Source organism: Cervus canadensis, chromosome 6 (genome assembly GCF_019320065.1).
Source record: "Cervus canadensis isolate Bull #8, Minnesota chromosome 6, ASM1932006v1, whole genome shotgun sequence".
NCBI classification, from domain to species: Eukaryota; Metazoa; Chordata; class Mammalia; order Artiodactyla; family Cervidae; genus Cervus; species Cervus canadensis.
In genome coordinates this window covers 50,084,066-50,103,625 of record NC_057391.1, presented here as the reverse complement: position 1 = coordinate 50,103,625, position 19,560 = coordinate 50,084,066, and the positions used below count along the sequence as shown (strand labels likewise).

General features: G+C 36.1%; 1 protein-coding gene across 4 annotated transcripts in view; it reads right to left on the bottom strand.

The window, feature by feature from the left end:
* The window catches only part of MNS1 (meiosis specific nuclear structural 1), a 104,779-nt gene that overhangs the window by 23,618 nt on the left and 61,601 nt on the right, over nucleotides 1–19,560 (bottom strand). For all 4 annotated transcript variants that reach the window (XM_043471884.1, XM_043471885.1, XM_043471886.1 and 1 more), the window contains 4 exons: nucleotides 8,956–9,058; nucleotides 4,684–4,913; nucleotides 4,101–4,317; nucleotides 3,894–4,001 (listed from right to left, as the gene is read on the bottom strand). In XM_043471884.1, the coding sequence (XP_043327819.1) occupies nucleotides 3,894–4,001; nucleotides 4,101–4,317; nucleotides 4,684–4,913; nucleotides 8,956–9,058 (658 nt within the window). The remainder of the gene's footprint in view (nucleotides 1–3,893; nucleotides 4,002–4,100; nucleotides 4,318–4,683; nucleotides 4,914–8,955; nucleotides 9,059–19,560) is intronic.

Here is a 19,560-nt window from a genome sequence, read left to right as displayed (position 1 = left end):
ATGCTGGGAAAACCAGACAGCTACATGTAAAAAAAAAATGAAATTAGAATATTCTTTTAATACCTCACATGAAAGTAAACTTAAAATGGATTAAAGACCTAAATATAAGACCAGATACTATAAAACTTTTAAAGGAAAACATACACAGAACACTCTTTGACATAAACCACAGCAAGGTCTTTTTGGATTCAACTCCTAGAATAATGAAAATAAAAGCAAGACCTAATTAAACTTAAAAGACTTTGCACAGCAAAGGAAACCATAAACAAAATGAAAAGACAACCCACAGAATGGGAGAAAATATTTGGAAACAATGTTACTAACAAGGGGTTAACCTCCAAAATGTATAAACAGTTCATGCAGTTTAACATCAAAAAATAAATAAATAAATAAATGGGTCAATACACAGAAATCTCTTGCAGAGATTTTCAGACAGAAGACATAAAGAGACATTTCTCAAATGAAGACACACAGATGGCCAAAAAGCACATGAAAAGATGCTCAACATCACTATAACTACAATGCGGTATCACTTCACATCAGTCAGAATGATGACAGTCATCACCATTAGTCTACAAACAGTAAGTGCTGGACAGGGTGTGAAGAAAAGGAAACCCTCCTTCATTGGTGACGGGAATGTAAATTGGTACAACCACTATGGAGAACAGTATGGAGGTTCTCTAAAAAACTAAAAATAAAACTACCATATGATCCAGGAATCCCACTCCTACGCATATATCTGGAGAAAATCATAATTCAAAGATATAGGCACTCCAATGTTTTCAGTGCAGGTCTATTTACAATAGCCAAGACATAAAAACTACCTAAATGTTCATCAACAAAGGAACGGATAAAGAAGTGGTGTGTGTGTATATATAAATATATATATATATATACACACATACATACAGTGGAATATTACTTGGCCATAAAAAAGAATGAAATAATGCCATTTGTAACAACCAGCATGATAGGTATTATCATACTAAGTGAAAAAAGTCAGAGGAAGACAAATACCTATCTCTTACATGTGGGATCTAAAAAAATGATACAAATGAACTTATTTACAAAACAGAAACAGACTCACAGACTTCAAAATCAAATTTATGGTTACCAAAGGGAAAGGGGTATGTATATATATATACATACACACACACACATATATATAAAATAGATAACAAGGAACTACTATGTAGCACAGGGAACTATATACTCATTATTCTGTCATAATCTAAGTAGTAAAAGAATCAGGAGAAGAATGGATGTATATATATGCATAACTGAATCACTTTGCTGTATATTAAAGTAACACAATATTGTAAATCAACTATACTCAAATATAAAATAAAAATTAACTTAAATACACAATAAAATATTGAATACATGTTTTTAAACACTAAAAAAATAAAATACCTAGCCTAGATAGTTTCACTGGGAAAGTCTACCAAATGTTTAAAGAATTAACTAACATCAATTCTAAACAATCTCTTCTAGAAAATAGAAGGAAACTTCTCTGTTCATTTTATGAAGGCAGTTTACCCTGACACCAGTATACAAAATGAAAACTAAAAATCAATATTGTTTATGAATATGGATGCAAAAATCCTGAAACACATTATTAGAAAATTAAAATCCAGTCATATTTAAAGACACCATGACCAAGTGGGATTTATTCTAATGATGCAAGGTGGTTCAGTAACTCCCAAAGTTAATCAATGCAATCAACCAAGCTAAAGAAGAAACAGAATTTGACAAAATTCAACACCTCTTTATGATAAAAATATTCAGAAAAATAGAAATAGAATAGAATGTCCTCAATTATAAAAAAAGTATCTAAAAAAAACTACAGTTAACAAAGAAAGATGACATCTACTCTCATCACTCATTCAATATAGTGCCAGCCAGTGCTAAAAATTTTAGCCAGTACAATAAAGCAAAAAATAAAAAGTGTATAGATGGGACTTCCCTGGTGGTCCAGCAGCTAAGACTCTGCATGCCCACTGCAGGAGGCCTGGGGTTTGATCCCTGGTCACAGAACTAGATCCCACTTTCAACAAGTAAAGATCCCATGTACCACAACTAAATCTAAATAAATAATTATTTTTTAAAAAGTGTATAGATAAGAAACCAAGAAATGAAACTGTTCCTATTTGCAGAAACATGACTATGTATGGAAAAACAAAGAAACCAACTCCTACAAATCCCTATAGCTACTAAGTGAATTCAGCAAGGTCATGAGATACAAGATAAATATTTTTTTTTAAAGTCAATTCACTAGCAATGAGTATGTGGACAATGAAATTAAAACTTAAATTCCATTTACAATCACTCAAAAAACTGAAATACTTCAATGTAAATCTGACAAAACACGTATAGGATTTGTATGCCGAAGAATAAACACTGATGAAAAAATTCAAAGATGATTTAAATAGAGTTGACTTGAACGATACAGGGGTTAAACCACATAAATTTAGTCAACTCTCTGTATCCACAGTTCTATATCTGTGGATATCTGTATCTGTGGAATCAACCAACAGTGGACTGTGTAAACAGTAGATTTTACTACTGAAAAATATTCAAATATAGGTGGGCTCAAACAACTCAAACCTGTGTTGTCAAGGGGAAATTGTAAATGAAGAGTCACACCATGTTCATGGACTGTAAGACTCAATATAGTGACCATGTCAATCTTCTTCAAATTGATATTCAGATTTAATTTAATTCCTATCAAATTCCCCAAAGACTATTTGTAGATAGAGTTAATGTTACTCTAAACTTTATATGGAAAGGGAGAAGAACTGGAATAACTAAAACAATCTTGAAGACTTTATATAGCTACAGTAATCAAAACTGTGTGGTACTCCTGAGAGGACAGACACATAAATCAACAGACAAAACAGAGATCCCAGAAATACACGCACAAATGTGCTCAGCTGTGTTTTAAACAAAGTAGCAAAAGCAACTGGGTGTAAGAGAAAAAACCTTTCAACAAATAGTTGCAACTAGACCAACTGGACATAGAGAAGCAAAAACAGAAACTGACCTAAGTCTCATAACCTGTAAACAAAAATTAACTGAAGAGGAAATCTTTTAAGGACAAAGAAAAAAGAAATTCTTTGGGTTCTAGGAAAAGACATCCTAGAACTAATCCTAAAGTTATGGTCCATAAAAACAGTAATTGCTAAGTTAGACTTCACAGAAATTGAAAACATTTGCTTTGGAAAAGATCCCATTAAGAGGATAAAAAGACAACCCTACAGACTAGGAGAAAATATTTGTAAACCACACACCTGACAAAGAACTAGAATACATAAAGAACTCTCAAAATCCTATAATAAATTAATAAAAAACACCCAATTAGAAAATTGACAAATCTTCATAACTTGAGGTCAAATTGTTTGATGCTATATCCCATGGTTTTACGACTATTTTACATATTAATGAGGAGTACTGAAATATTCAAATAAAATTATGGATTTATCTTTCTCCTCTCAGTTTTCTCAGTTTTGCTATATGTACTGTAATTGAAGTTTTATTTAGGTTCACACACTTCTAGGGTATTACATCCTCTAGATGAATTTAGCCTATTATCATTATGATTTCTACCCTAACATGCTCTTGATTGGTGTTTGTCTATATATCTTTCTCCATCCTTTTGCTTTTAAATCATATGTGTTTTCATATTTAAATTATGTTTCTTGTAGACAACATAGTTGCATCATGTTTTTTGATGCAGTTTTTTGATGTTGTCTGGGTCTAGTTTTTTTATCTATCCTCTGGACAGAGGAACTTGCTGAGCTGCAGTCAATGGGGTCACAAAGAGTCAACATGACTGAGCAACTAAAGCTTTCACTTCCACTATGTTAATTATTCCTTCAATTTCCAAAACTTACTTCTAGTTTCTTCTTATGTATTTCAGCTTGTTCTTCCTGGTATAATTCCTGTCGCACTTGTTCTAAATCTTCACGTTGCCGCAGCATTTCTTCCAACCTCTGAGTCAGCTATTAAAAAAACAAACAGACATAAAAACATGTATAGGAATCAAATTCTACGACAAATATTTAAGAATTTCTCCAGTGTTAAAACAATTATTCTAGTACCATATTTTGAAGCTGTAGTCTTTTTTCTTCACTTTCTTGAACTTTCGCCATTCGATCTTCTTCTCTTTGTTGCTGCAACTTGGCGAACTCTATTATTTTTCTATTTTCTTCTTCCATCTCCTCACGTTTCTTTTTTCTCCAGAGAGCCTGCTCTTTCTGAAACTCTTCTATATACCTTCGAGTTGTATTCATTTTCTCTAACCTTTGCTGTCTTTCCCTAAAAAGTAATAGTGAGTGCAGTTCTATAATAACAGAAATAATAAAAAAATAAAAAACCATGAGTGTCATTTCCTTTAGATGTCTATCAAGGAAACAGAACAGAAAACAAGTTCTCCTGAAATGTGTTTACTTAAGGAAAAAAAGGTTTAGTCACTGTTACTTAATAAGTATCTCTTAATTATCAATTAATTGTTATACAACAAAGATAAGTAAGACTTGGTCTCAGTTTAGGTCATAACATTTACTGAGGACTTACTGTGTATCAGGCACTTCTTAGGTGGTTTATTCTTCATGACAAGCCTGAGATAAATCTAACAAATATTTAAGCACGTTTAAGCATGAAAGAAAGTTGGGGCAAACTTACAATTGATCTTCTTCATAGATTTTCCTAACAATTTCATCAATCATGAGTTTCTCTTTCAGCAACTGCTCATAAGCTTCCTGCTTCTTCTTCTCTTGTTCTTCAAGTTGTTTCTCTAAGTCATGATTGTACTGTGCTTTTACTCTGTTTCGTTTGTCCTCTGCAGCATTCTCTTCCTTTATCGACCTCTCGTGCTCTTCCATCATAGTTCTGGCTATTTCAGCATCACGTTTCTGTTATTAAAACAAAATTCATCTTTCCATTATCAAATCTGAGCAAAATATGACAGAAGACTTTGAGCACATGGAACTGAATACTATAAGGCCTATTTCATAAAATATTTTCATCTATGTAGATAAAAAGCAAAGGTAAGTCACTGTCACCTGAGGGGTTTGAATGAAAAGTAAATGAATGAAAAGCAAACCCTAAAGAGCCTTTCCTATTTCTTCAAGTAGCTCTCTCAGGGCAATAAGGTGAATAACTCCACACTTGAAAAACAATAAGTAAAATTAGAAGTGCTTCACTAACAATTATGTTAATTTCCAAAGCAACAGTCATCTTGCTCATCTAAAAAAGTTGATGTAGGTAATTTTCACAAATTTTAGCTCCACTGGGTACTGGCTGCTATTTAGAGTAAGGATGGTGCTATCTCTTTTATACCTGTCTGCTATTAAATAGCTCTGAGCAACTCAAGTTCTCTCAGCCTAAATTTTCTTTGCTGCCAGTGGCCTTTGAAATCTCCCCTTTCTCATTTATTAAAGGCCCTTTGAAATAACTTTAACTTAAAAAAAGGGTCACATACATCACTGTGTCTGTTTTCTGAGGTTTCAATTCACTCTTCAAGACCATTCCTTCTGAATGAGACACAATCCTGCATCTTGAATGGGTTACCCTGATTTTTTTGAGCATTTTGAAATCATTTAACAAAATGTTTTAATGTAAATACACCAGACAGTTTAAAAAGTTATCCTTTACCATTATGATCACATCCTAAATGCTAGAATGGTTAGCAGCATCAAACACAAAATGAGAAACAGATAAAAATATGAAGGTGAACAGTGGCTATAATCAAAACATCCACAAACAATAAATGCTGGAGAGAGTGTAGAGAGAAGGGAACTTTCCTCACTGTTGGTGGGTGTGTAAATTGGTGCTGCCACTAGGAGAACAGTATGGAGGTTCCTTACAAAACTAAAAAAGAGCTACCATATGAGCTTGCAATCCCACTCCTGGGCACATTTCAGGACAAAAACATGATCCAAAAGGATGCATGCACCCCAATGCTCACTGAAGCACTACTTACAATAGCCAAGACATGGAAGCAACCTAAATATCTGCCGACAGAGGAATGGATAACGATGTGGGACATATATACAATGGAATATTATTCAGCCATTAAAAAGAATGAAATAATGCTATTTGCAGCAACATGGATAGACCTGGACAGTGTCATACTGAAGTATGAGTGAAGTAAGTTGAACAGAGAAGGAAAAATATCATATGACATTCCTTATACATGGAATCTAAAAAGAAATGTTACAAATGAACTTACTAAACAGAAAAAGACTCACAGACTTAGACAATGAGCTTATGGTTGCAGCAGGGGAAAGGATAGTTAGGGAGTTTGAGATGGACATGTTCACACTACCATATTTAAAATGGATAACCAACAAGGACCTACAGTATAGCACAAGGAACTCTGCTCAATGTTATGTGGCAGCCTAGATGGGAGGGGAGTCTGGGAGAGAATGGATACATGTGTATGCATGGCCAAGTACCTTCGCTTTTCACTTGAAACTATCACATCATTTGTTAATTGGCTCTACCCCATACAAAAGAAAAAGTTAAAAAAAATAAAATATCAAGGCTAATGTTAACCCTAATTAAAAGATACTCCTTGGAAGGAAAGTTATGACCAACCTAGACAGCATATTAAAAAGCAGAGACATCACTTTGTCAAAAAAGGTCCATCTAGTCAAGGCTATGGTTTTTCCAGTAGTCATGTATGGATATGAGAGTTGGACTATAAAGAAAGCTGAGTGCTGAAGAATTGATAACTTTTGAACTGTGGTGTTGGAGGACTCTTGAGAGTCTCCTGGACCGCAAGGAGATCCAACCAGTCCATCCTAAGGGAAATCAGTCCTGAATATTCATTGGAAGAACTGATGCTAAAGCTGAAACTCCAACACTTTGGCCACCTGATGCGAAGAACTGACTCATTGGAAAAGACCCTGATGCTGGGAAAGATTGAAGGCAGGAGAAGGGGACGACAGAGGATGAGATGGTTGGATGGCATCACCGACTCAGTGGACATGAGTTTGAGTGAGCTCCGGGAGTTGGTGATGGACAGGGAAGGCTGATGTGCCACAGTTCATGGGGTCGCAAAGAGTCGGACACGACTGAGCTGAACTAAATGTCATTCCTGATCTAACTGATGCCTTTAACATATACACTGTAAATGTTACTTGACTCAAATTCCTTCTTTCCTCTGCTTTCTTAGCACATATTGTACTAGGCTCTACAGGAAAAATAAGACATGACAAAAATATGTTTGTACAAATTACCACACACTTATAGAAATACAATAATCTTATTCCACAGATAAGAAAACTAAGGCTAAGAGAGATACAGCCAAAACTAGCACCTAAATATCCTGACACCTAGTCAAGTCTGAGAGTATTTGATTTAATTTTTGTGGCTCAACTTTATTTAGAAAATGGTAACAAGTCTTTCAATAACCAGAGTAAATATCTATGATTGCCTTGATTAACTACAATTATCAAAATAATTAAAACTGTAATCTACTGTTCAAACTGTACATCATGTTCTACTTTAAAGGGTAGAATATGGCTTTTGGAGTGACATTTCCTTACCCTCTCTTACCATCTGCCACACCAAAGGCTATCATTGTTAACAGCATGCCATACAACCCTCTAGATTTTTTCTGTACTAACATACATGCACACCTGTGTCACAACAGCCAGCAACTGCTCTTATCTGACACCTATATAACACTGCACTGGTTAAGTGTTTTGATATCACTCCCCTAATTGTATGTGTTTGTTGATATACAGAACATATATACATATGTGTGTGTACTGATATACACAGATGTTGTATACACATACCTATTTGCATAGGTTTTCAAAAATAAAAACGGTCTATAAAATGGTCAATAAAATGTATTATTTTCCAACATGTTTTTTCACACTTGCTATTTTTCCTTTTAACCTAGAATATATTCTGGCCAATTTTAAAAGCCAGAATATTTGCCTTTACCTCTTTCTCTGTGTGTGTTTGTGCTCAGATAACATCTATTTCTTTGTGACCCCATGAACTGTAGCCCACCGGGCTCCTCTGTCCATGGGATTTTCCAGGCAAGAATACTGGAGTGGGTTGCCATTTCCCACTCCAGGGGATCTTCCCAACCCAGGGATCGAACCTGTGCCAACTGAATTAGCAGACACATTCTTTACCTGCTGAGCCACCAGAGAAGCCCTTCTCTATAATAGCTGTAAAATAGCTCCGAAAGGGATCTAGGAGAGAGGCAACTCTGCTATTAAAATGCTCTACAAAATAATAGAGAAATGAGAGTGAGGGAACTTAAAAAGACTATGTAATACTGCCATCAGACCTTTTCATCTATGTCTAGCCTGAGTGACAAGAAGAATTCAAGTGATGATGTACATGCAGCTTGTAAGGGTTAATAAACCTTATTTTAAATTAAACTGTGTAACACTACTGCCGAGTGTGTCTGAAACTCCTTTGCCCAAGAGTAACTATTACCAATAATAATGGGCAGTAGGTCAGGATTAAGAAAAGAGGAAAAAATTATAGGAAATCATGAAAAGAAAAGATTTCTGTTTACAAAACAGAAAAGTTTCCCACCTAAAGTTACAGTTGATTTTTTAAACATTTAAAAAATAAAAAATTTAACAGCATTCTAAAATACACTGATCATACTAACAACCTGTATTGGTTTGCCAAAGAATAATCAGTTAGACACCATTAAGAATGCTGGGAGTTACCAAATATAGATGTTCATTTTAACCAGCAACCTAATTCTCTGTGTCTCTGAAAGGTTCTAATATTAAATTACACAGCTCAATATCCATAATTTGCTACACCATAACAATCTAAAAACTATAAAATTATTTGAGAAATCAAACTGTAAATTCTTTATAGAATGCAACAATTTTCTAAAAATTGGTATATTTTTGCTTTTCTAAATGAAGCTAAAAATATGGAAAACATTATGACCAGAAACATGATTACCATTTGCTCGTATTTAATGGCATCCTTTTCAGCAATTTGAGCTGCTCTTTCTTTATTCATGTAAGCTGCTTTTAATTTCTTCTCCAATTCTCTGAGCTCAGCACTGTTCAAAAGAGACAGAAATTTAAATTTGAGGACCACACATCTCTACTATTTTAAAAATAATATCCACAATTTAAAATAAATTTTTTCTAAATGTGTAAAAGATATTTACATTATTTTTTAGATATTTTGGAAAAAATACCCTTTTCTCCAGTCATCCCAAGAAAATCAGAATGCATGTGAAATGAGACATTATAATTAATTTTTCTAGACAAAACAACCTTTTTATTGTCAATAATCATCACTAAAAATCTTTTTGCTAGTGCCAGGCTCAGAAAAGGTGCTATATCAATATAGGTTAAAATTTCTGTGCAGTTACTAGTACTATTAGGCTAAAAGATAATGTCAGCAGAGAGGTTTAAACCTATACATGTTACTTCTTACATTTGGTAGCTTGGTTTTGCCATATATAAAAGGGGTAGCTTTGGCAATTAAATGAGTTAATGTGTAGAACAGTAGATACTCTACATATGGCAACTATTTTTTGATGATGATGAAGAGGGAGTAACATGGGCAACTTTACTTCACTTCTCTGAGCTTGCTTATTTATCTGTTAAAAAATAGGGACTGACTTCAGATACTCTCTGAATTACTTTTGAATCTATCACCCTCCTAAACGTAGTGAAAACAATATGCCATATAAAAATTTTATTTTAATATGCCAGTCATAATTCTGAATATGACAGAATATGAGAATTCTGAGTTGGAAGGACTGTGAGATGTCACCAAGATGTACGGGTTAATTCTTACTGGAACAAAGAGGCACTCACCTACCTATAAACTCAACTTACAGGTACTCGGTACCTACAAAGCAGCAGTCATAAAGGGTAAGGGAAGAGAGATACTCCTGGTATTAGGGTGTGGATCTTTCTTGCCCTTATTACTGTAGATGCAAATGTATATGATAAAAGATTATCTTCTTTCATAAAAACAGTGTTATAAACGAGGGATAAGTTTCCAGGTTAGCCTTATATATTCTGTTCCACACTAAAGGGTTGAGATACATTTACAAAAATTTTTGTTAGAGTTGGACACTAATGATTATGCACCAATATACACACAAACCCATCAATTTATAATACTGTCCCTACAAAAAAAAAAAAAATGTGCATTAAATTGCAAACAACCAAGGAGGCAAAAGTCCTGTATTCAGAAAACTATAAAATACTGATACAAGAAACCAAAGATGACACAAACAGATGGAGAAACATACCATGTTCTTGGATGGGAAGAATCAATATTGTGAAAATGACTATACTACCCAAAGCAATCTAAGATTCAATGCAACTCCTATCAAATTACCAATGGCATTTTTCACAGATTTAGAACAAAAATTTTACAATTTGTATGGAAACAAAAAGACCCCAAAGAGCCAAAGTAATCCTGAGAAAGAAAAACAGAGCTGGAGGAATCAGGCTCCCTGACTTCAGACTATACTACAAAGCTACAGTAATCAAGACAGTATGGTACCAGCACAAAAAGAGAAATACAAGTCAATGAAACAGGATAGAAAGCCCAGATATAAACCCTCGCATCTATGGGCAACTAGTCTATGACAAAGGAGGCAAGGATATACAGTACAGAAAAAAACAAGTTTCTTCAGTAAGTGGTGTTGGGCAAACGAAACAGCTACATGTGAAAGAATGAAATTAGAACACTCCCTAATACCATACACAAAAATAAATTAAAAATGGATCAAAGCTCTAAATGTAAGGCCAGCCACTATAAAACTCTTAGAGGAAAACATAGGCAGAACACTCTGACATAAATCACAGCAAGATTTTTTTTGACCCACTTCCTAGAGTAATGAAAATAAAAACAAAAACAAATGGGACCTAATTAAAGGGCTTCCCAGCTGGCACTATTGGTAAATAACCTGCCTAATGATGCAAGAGGCTGCATCATTCTTCTTGGGTCAGGAAGATCCCCTGGAGTAGGAAACAGTAACTCACTCCAGTATTCTTGCCTGGAAAATTCCATGGACAGAGGATCCTGGCAGGCTAAAGTCAATGGGGTCACAAAGAGTTGGACACAACTGAGCACTGCAATTAAACTTAAAAGCTTTTCCACAGCAAAGGAAGCCATAAATAAGACAAAAAGACAACCCTCAGAATGGGAGAAAATATTTGCAAATGAAGCAACTGACAAGGAATTAATCTCTAAAATATACAAACAGCTCATACAGCTGAATATCAAAAAAGCAACCCAATCAAAAAATAGGCCAAAGACCTAAATAGATGTTTCTCTGAAGAAGACATAAAGATGGCCAACAAGCACATGAAAAGATGCTCAACATCACTAATTGCTAGAGAAAAGGAAGTCAAAACTACAATGAGGTATCACCTCACACCAGTCAGAAAAGCCATCATCAAAAAATCCACAAACAAATGCTGGAGATGGTGTGAAGAAAAGGGAGCCATTTTACACTGTTGGTAGGAATGTAAATTGATATAGCCACTATAGAGAACAGGTTCTTTAAAAAACTTAAAACAGAACTATCATATGACCCAGCAGTCATACTCTGGGCATATATCTAAAGAAAACCGTAATTCAAAAAGATACATGCACCCCAATGCTCACTGCAATACTATTCACAAGTGCCAAGACATGGAAGCAAAATAAATGTCCATCAACAGAAAAATAGATAATGACGTGCTTTATACAAGGAATATTACTCAGCCATAAAAAGGAATGAAATTGTGCCATTTGCAGAGACATGAACAGACCTAGAGACTGTCATACAGAGTGAAGTCAGAAAGAGAAAAACAAATATCATACAATAGTGCCCATATGTGGAACCTGGAAAAATGATACAGATGAACTTATATGCAAAGCAGAAGTAGAGACAAAGATGCAGCAACAAGCATATAGATACCAAAGGAGGAAGGAGGGAAGAGATGAACTGGGAGACTGGGATTGACATAAACATGGTTGCTGTGGTTGTTGTTTAGTCACTAAGTTTTGTCCAACTCTTTTGTAACCCCATGGGCTCTAGCTCACCAGGCTGCTTTGTCCATGGTATTCTCCAAGCAACAATACTGGAATGGGTTGCCATTTTCTTCTCCATGGGACCTTCTCAACCCAGGGATCAAACCCACATCTCCTGCATTTCAGGCAGATTGTTTACCCACTCTATTTATGGGAAGCCCCCATATATATACTACTAGGTATAAAATAGGTAACTTAGAAAACTAACTGTATAGCACAGAAAACTATTCAATGGTCTATGGTGACTTAAATGGGAAGGAAATCCAAAAAAGAAGGAATATGTAAGAATACACAGAAGAACTGTACAAAAAAGATCTTCACGACCCAGATAATCATGAGGGTGTGATCACTCACCTAGAGCCAGACAGCCTGGAATGTGAAGTCAGGTGGGCCTTAGGAAGCACCTCTGCAAACAAAGCTAGTGGAGGTGATGGAATTCCAGTTGAGCTATTTTAAATCCTGAAAGATGATGCTGTGAAAGTGCTGCACTCAATATGCCAGCAAATTTGAAAAAGGCAGCAATGGCCACAGGACTGGAAAAGGTCAGTTTTCATTCCAATCCCAAAGAAGGGCAATGCCAAGGAATGTTCAAAACTACCACACAATTGCACTCATCTCACACGCTAGTAAAGTGATGCTTAAAATTCTCCAAGCCAGGCTTCAGCAACACGTGAACCATGAACTTCCAGATGTTCAAGCTGGTTTTAGAAAAGGCAGAGGAACCAGAAATCAAATTGCCAACATCTGCTGGATTATTGAAAAAGCAAGAGAGTTCCAGAAAAACATCTATTTCTGCTTTATTGACTATGCCAAAGGCTTTGACTGAGTGGATCACAATAAACTGTGGAAAATTCTTAGAGAGATGGGCATACCAGACCACCTGACCTACCTCTTGAGAAATCTGTATGCAGGTCAGAAAGTAACAGTTCAAACTGGACATGGAACAAGAGACTGGCTCCAAATAGAAAAAGGAGTACATCAAGGCTGTATATTGTCACCCTGCTTATTTAACTTATATGCAGAGTACATCATGAGAAACGCTGGGCTGGAAGAAGCACAAGCTGGAATCAAGATCACCGGGAGAAATATCAATAACCTCAGATATGCAGATGATACCACCCTTATGGCAGAAAGTGAAGAAGAACTAAAGGGCCTCTTGACGAAAGTGAAAGAGGAGAGTGAAAAAGTTGGCTTAAAGCTCAACATTCAGAAAACTAAGATCATGGCATCCAGTCCCATCACTTCAAGGCAAATAGATGGGGAGGCAGTGGAAACAGTGGCAGACGTTATTTTTGGGCTCCAAAATCACTGCAGATGGTGACTGCAGCCATGAAATTAAAAGATGTTTACTCCTTGGAAGAAAAGTTATGACCGACCTAGACAGCATATTAAAAAGCAGAGACATTACTTTGCCAACAAATGTCCGTCTAGTCAAGGCTATGGTTTTTCCAGTGGTGATGTATGGATATGAGAGTTGGACTGTAAAGAAAGCTGGGTGCAGAAGAATTGATGCTTTGGAACTGTGGTGTTGGAGAAGACTCTTGAAAGTCCCTTGGACTGCAAGGAGATCCAACCAGTCCATCCTAAAGGAGATCAGTCCTGGGTGTTCATTGGAAGGACTGATGTTGAAGCAGAAACTCCAATTCTTTGGCCACCTGATGTGAAGAGTTGACTCATTGGAAAAGACCCTGATGCTGGGAAAGATTGAGGGCAGGAGGTGAAGGGGACGACAGAGGATGAGATGGCTGGATGGCATAACCGACTCAATGGACATTGGTTTGGGTGGACTCTGGGAGTTGGTGATGGACAGGGAGGCCTGGCGTGCTGCAGTTCATGGGGTTGCAAAGAGTCAGACACGACTAAGCGACTGAACTGAACTGAACAGCGGATCACTTTGCTGTACAGCAGAAACCAACACAACAATGTAAAGCAAATATACTCCAATAAAAATTAATAAAATAAAATAAAAATTGCCAACAACCAACATTCAAATAAGTGACTATTTGAAAGACAAGGGAACACATATTCATTGGATATATACCTAGAAGTGAAATTTGAGTCATAGGGTAAGACTGTTCAAATTTCGTATATAATGCCATTTTTTCAAAGCTTTGTCAGATTTATATTCTCATAAACACTGCCTAAGCACTCCCACCATTCCAAATCCTTGGTGATGCTTTAGTCTTGTCATAGATTTTAACTGTTCTTGTGGTGATGTAATTATCATTGGGGTTTTGTTTCTCTATTACTAATGGAACTGAGACCTTTTTATAAGTTTGACCTATTTATATAACTTCTTGGACATTCTTGATCAGTAAGTTTTTTTCATTTTTATACTGGTTTGTCTACTTCTTATTGTTGCATAAAAGTTCTTTATATATTGCGGATAAAAGTTTCTTGTTGGCTATATGCATTGTAAATATTTCCTTCCAGGTCTGTAGTTACTCTCAGACTGGTTTCTTCAGATAGAGAGAAGTATTCTAATCCACTAATCTTTTCTTCACTGTCAATGACTTCTGTGTCATGTTTTAGGAAATGCTGCCCAACCCACAAACATATAGATATTTTTTTGTATTAGTTGCTCAAAGCTTTGCTATTTCACCATTAATTTTTAGCTTATTACCCTTCAGGAACTGATTTTTACGTGTGTTGTGAGGTATAAATCAAGTTCACTTTCTTCCATATGTGAATCTAAGTGATTCAGTATCATTTTCTTAAATGTCTATTTCTGAATGCTCTGCAGTAATTCTAAAACATACATGGAAATGCAAAGTAGGAATGGCTAAAACAATCTTTTGGGGGACTTCTTCAGGATGAATACTTTTTATAATGTCATAATATTTGAGACAGTGTGGTTTTAGCACAGGACTGAACAAATGGATCAATGGAATAGAATAGATCAGTTCTTCTCTACCAGAAGTGTTAAGTAAGCTCCAATGCCCTTAGGCATCTATTATATACAATGGATTAACTTAGCTCTTCTGGATCTGAAATAATATCAACTGTATACTGTCTTTGAGAAAATTAAAAATACAATCACTCAACTTTCTGTGAGGCTTAATCCTCTTATGGAACTCCAGTTGAGGAAGGATGGGATAGAAAAATCCAAAAACAGATCCACACACATATGCACACTTACTTTTTGACAAAACTGACATTACAGAGCCATTTCCAATTTCACTAAGCCAGTCAGCTTAGTAAATGTGCTACTTAGTTATTCACTTAAATTTTCAAATTCACATAAAATTGTTCACAGTATCCTGTGATCTACAGTGATCTCCCATTTGTACAATCTAAAGTTATCCATTATCCCATTATCCATTCCTAGAAGTGGCTATTTGTGCATTCTCTTTTACACTTTATTATTCCTGCCAGAGACTGCCAATTTTATTGGCCTTTTTAAAGGCACAATTTTTGGCTTTGTTGATTCTACTTTAATGTTTACATTCTAAAATGCTCATTTCTGTTCTTATCTGTATCTACTACATTATTTTAAGTCACTCCAGATGGGAATTTTCTCTTTGTTTTCAAATAATTCCAGATGGAGTGTTCTTTCCTAATAGTTCTTTTAGATTATATGCTAGCCTCAAGGAAATAGCTTCAGCTACTTACGGGGATAAATTTTTTTTTTTAAATCCTAGAATTTTTTATTGTGGTAAAATATTTGCCGTTTTAATCAGTTTAAGTGTACAATTCAGTGGTGTTATTACTTCATAATGCTCAGCAACTATCAACACTATTTCCAAAAATTTTCTCCCAAAAAGAAGTGCTTTACCTATTTAAGCAATAACTCCCCAATCACCCCTTCCCCTCTAGTTTACTTTTTGTTTCTATAAATCTGTTCCTAGATATGTCATGTAAGTGGAATTATATAGCCTTTGTCCTTTTGTTTCTGGCTTACTTCACTTCAGTTCAGTCACTTAGTCGTGTCAAGACTCTTTGCAACCCCACCAACTGTTGCACACCAGGCTTCCCTGTCCATCACCAACTCCCGGAGCTTGCTCAAACTCATTCCATCGAGTCAGTGATGACATCCAACAATCTCATCCTCTGTCATCCCCTTCTCCTCCTGCCTTCAATCTTTCCCAGCATTAGGGTCTTTTCAATGAGTGAGTTCTTCACAGCAGGTGGCCACAGTATCGGAGCTTAGGCTTCAGCATCAGTCCTTCCAGTGAATATTCAGGACTTACTTCCTTTAGGATGGACTGGTTGTATCTCCTTACAGTCCAAGGGACTCTCAAGAGTCTTCTCCAACACCACAGTTCAAAAGCATCAATTCTTCCATGCTCAGCTTTCTTTATGGGAACTTTATGGTCCAACTCTCACATCTATACATGAATACTGGAAAAACTACAGCTTTGACTAGACGGACCTTTGTCAGCAAAGTGATGTCACTGCTTTTTAATACGTTGTTTAGGTTTGTCATAGCTCTTCTTCCAAAGAGCAAGCATCTTTTAATTTCATGGCTGCAGTCACCATCTGCAGTGATTTTGGAGCCCCCAAAATAAAGTCTGTCACTGTTCCCATTGTTTCCCCATCTATTTGCCATGAAGTGATGGGACCAGATGTCATGATCTTTGCTTTTTGAATGTTGAGTTTTAAGCCAGATTTTTCACTCTCCTCTTTCACTTTCATCAAGAGGCTCTTTAGTTCCTCTTCACTTTCTGCCATAAGGGTGGTGTCATCTGTATATTTAAGGTTATTGATATTTCTCCCAGCAATCTTGATTCCAGCTTTGGCTTCATCCAGCCTGGCATTTCGCATGACGTACTCTGCACCTACTTTACTTAGGATAATGCTTTTCAAGGTTCAACCATACTGCAGCATGTATCAGAGCTTCATTCCCTTTTATAACTGAGCAATATTCTATTGCATGTATATACCACATTTCATTTATCTACTCATCATTTGATAGACACTTAGCTGGCTTCTACCTTTTGACTACTGTGAATAATGCCGCACTGAATATCTACATACAAGTATCTGAGTCCCTGTTTTTCCATTTTCTTGAGTGTATACCTAAGTGTGGAATTGCTGAATCATATGGTAATTCTATGTTTAACTTTTTGAGAAATTGCCAAACTGTTTTCCACAGTGCACCATTTTACATTCTTAGCAACAGTATCTGAAGGTTCCAATTTGGCCACATCTTCACAAACACTTACCTTCCATTGCTTACTACAGTTATTCAACAGGTGTAAGATGGTATCTCTTTGTGGTTCTGATGTGCATTTGCCTAATAACTCATGTTGGGCTTCCCAGGGGGCGCTAATGGTAAAGAACCTGCCTGCCAATGCAGGAGACACAAGAGATGTGGGTTTGATCCCTGGGTCGGTAAGATACCCAGATAAGGAAATGGCAACCTACTCCAGGATTTTTGCCTGGAGAATTCCAAGGACAGAGGAGCCTGGTGGGCTATAGTCCATAGAGTCACAAAGAGTCTGACATGACTGAGCACATAGACACAATAACTAATGGTGAGTGCTTTTTCATGTGCTACTGCCCACTGTAACTTCTCTAGAGAAATCTTAAAGTACTTGGCCCATTTTTAAATTGGGTTGTCTTCTGTTGCTGAATTATAGAAATCCTTTATATACTCTGGAACTTAAATCTTAGCCAGAGATACAATTTACTTTTCTGGTCTGATATATGAATTAGGAGAAACATAGATGAGCACCTTCTGTCAGTCCTTCAGGTAGCTCCCAGGCAGGTTAGAATATACAGACACAATAATTTGTAATATCTGCTTTTCTTCTTCCAGAACCAGTACTCGCAGTATGGGTTGCTGCCATCAAGACTGCCTCAGAGCAGGGAGTGGGTGGAGCAAGGACAAGTAAAAACATACAAACTTCTGCCACCATTGCTAAGTTTCTTTTTTCTTGTTTCAGCATTCACTTGGTTGCTATAAAACTTTGTTGTTCAGAGTTCTTACAGAGTTGCTTCTGACAGTTTCTGCTAGTTTGACTGGAAGGGCAGGAACTTGGAGCTGCTTCTACACTATTTCCTAGATGTCACTCCAATCTTACAACTGTTAATCTGTGGCACTTTCATGATCATTTAGTTAAAAACACTTTCTAATTTCAATTTTAATTACTTCTTTGGTCTGGGGTTATTTAAAAGCATATTTCAAAATATCTAAACATACAAAGATTGCCTAGTTTCTTTCTTTTTTTTTGGTTACTGTGTATCTAGTTTAACTCCACTGTGGTCAGAGAACATATGAAATAAATGTGTTGAAAATCTGTTGATCTGTTCTGACATAACACATGGTCTTTGTTCATAAATGGTTCAAATATGTTTATTAAAACTACAAATATAGCCAGGTTTAAATTTACAGTCTTAGTATTTTCTTTCTATTTGTCCTACATGTTTTGTGTCCTCTCTTCTTCTTGCCTCTATGTTTGGAGTCCCCAAGACCATACTGCACCCCTGGTTTTGATCCCCCACTTGGAGGATTCACAGGACTCAGCATATAGTTATACTCATTGATATGATTTATATTTATTATTTGGATATAATTTATATTAAGTCTATGGATATGATTTATATTTATTTATATTTATATTTATTATATATTATTATTTCCATGTGATAAATCATAGTGAAATACAGAGCAGAATCAGAATGGAGGAAAAGCATGTGGGTAAAGTCTGGAGGAAATAAGCTGCAAGTTTCCAAAAGTCCTCTCCCAGTGGAGTAACCCTGGACACACTTAATTTCCCAAGCAATGAGTTGTAGCAATATGTGAAAATTGTCTCCAGGAAATCGCACTAGAGACTCAGGGCCCACAGTTTTTATTAGGGGCTGGCCATGCACATATCCTCTGCCAACGGAATAGCAAATTCCTGACTACCAGAGGAAACAGAGTCCAGCAGAAACTGTACTGTTTCTCCAAACAACTTAGGCACTCTTATCAAAGAGTGCTAGGAACCTTCTTAAAATCCAAATTTCCAGACACCAGCCAAGGACCAAACTTGCAAAAGCAGGACTTCCTAAAGATATTAGTCTCAAGTGTGCTAGGTTAACTCTTGCTTGCACAGGTTCATCAACTGCTTTTTAACATTTTCCCTCCATGAATTTGTTAATTATGTATTTTTTTCCAATTTTTATTACAGAGATATGTTTGTTTAAAGTCTAATAAAATTTCTTCATTATTTTTTACTAAATAATAAAAGATTATTGACACTTTAACTCCATGTATGTACTTCCTACCTGACTTTTGTTATAGTTCATGTCACCCAGCTATACTGAATGGCTGAAGCGCATGTCCCTGCTAGGGCCTGACAAAATGTGGTCCACTGGAGAAGGGAATGCCAAATCACTTCAGTATTGTTACCTTGAGAACCCTATGAACAGTATGAAAAGACAAAAACGACATGACACTGAAAGATGAGCCCCCCCAGGTCAGTAGCAGTTCAATATACTGCTAGAGAAGAGCAGAGAAAGAGCTCCAGAAGGAATGAAGAGGCTGAGCCAAAGTGGAAATTATGCCCAGTTGTGGTTGTATCTGGTAGT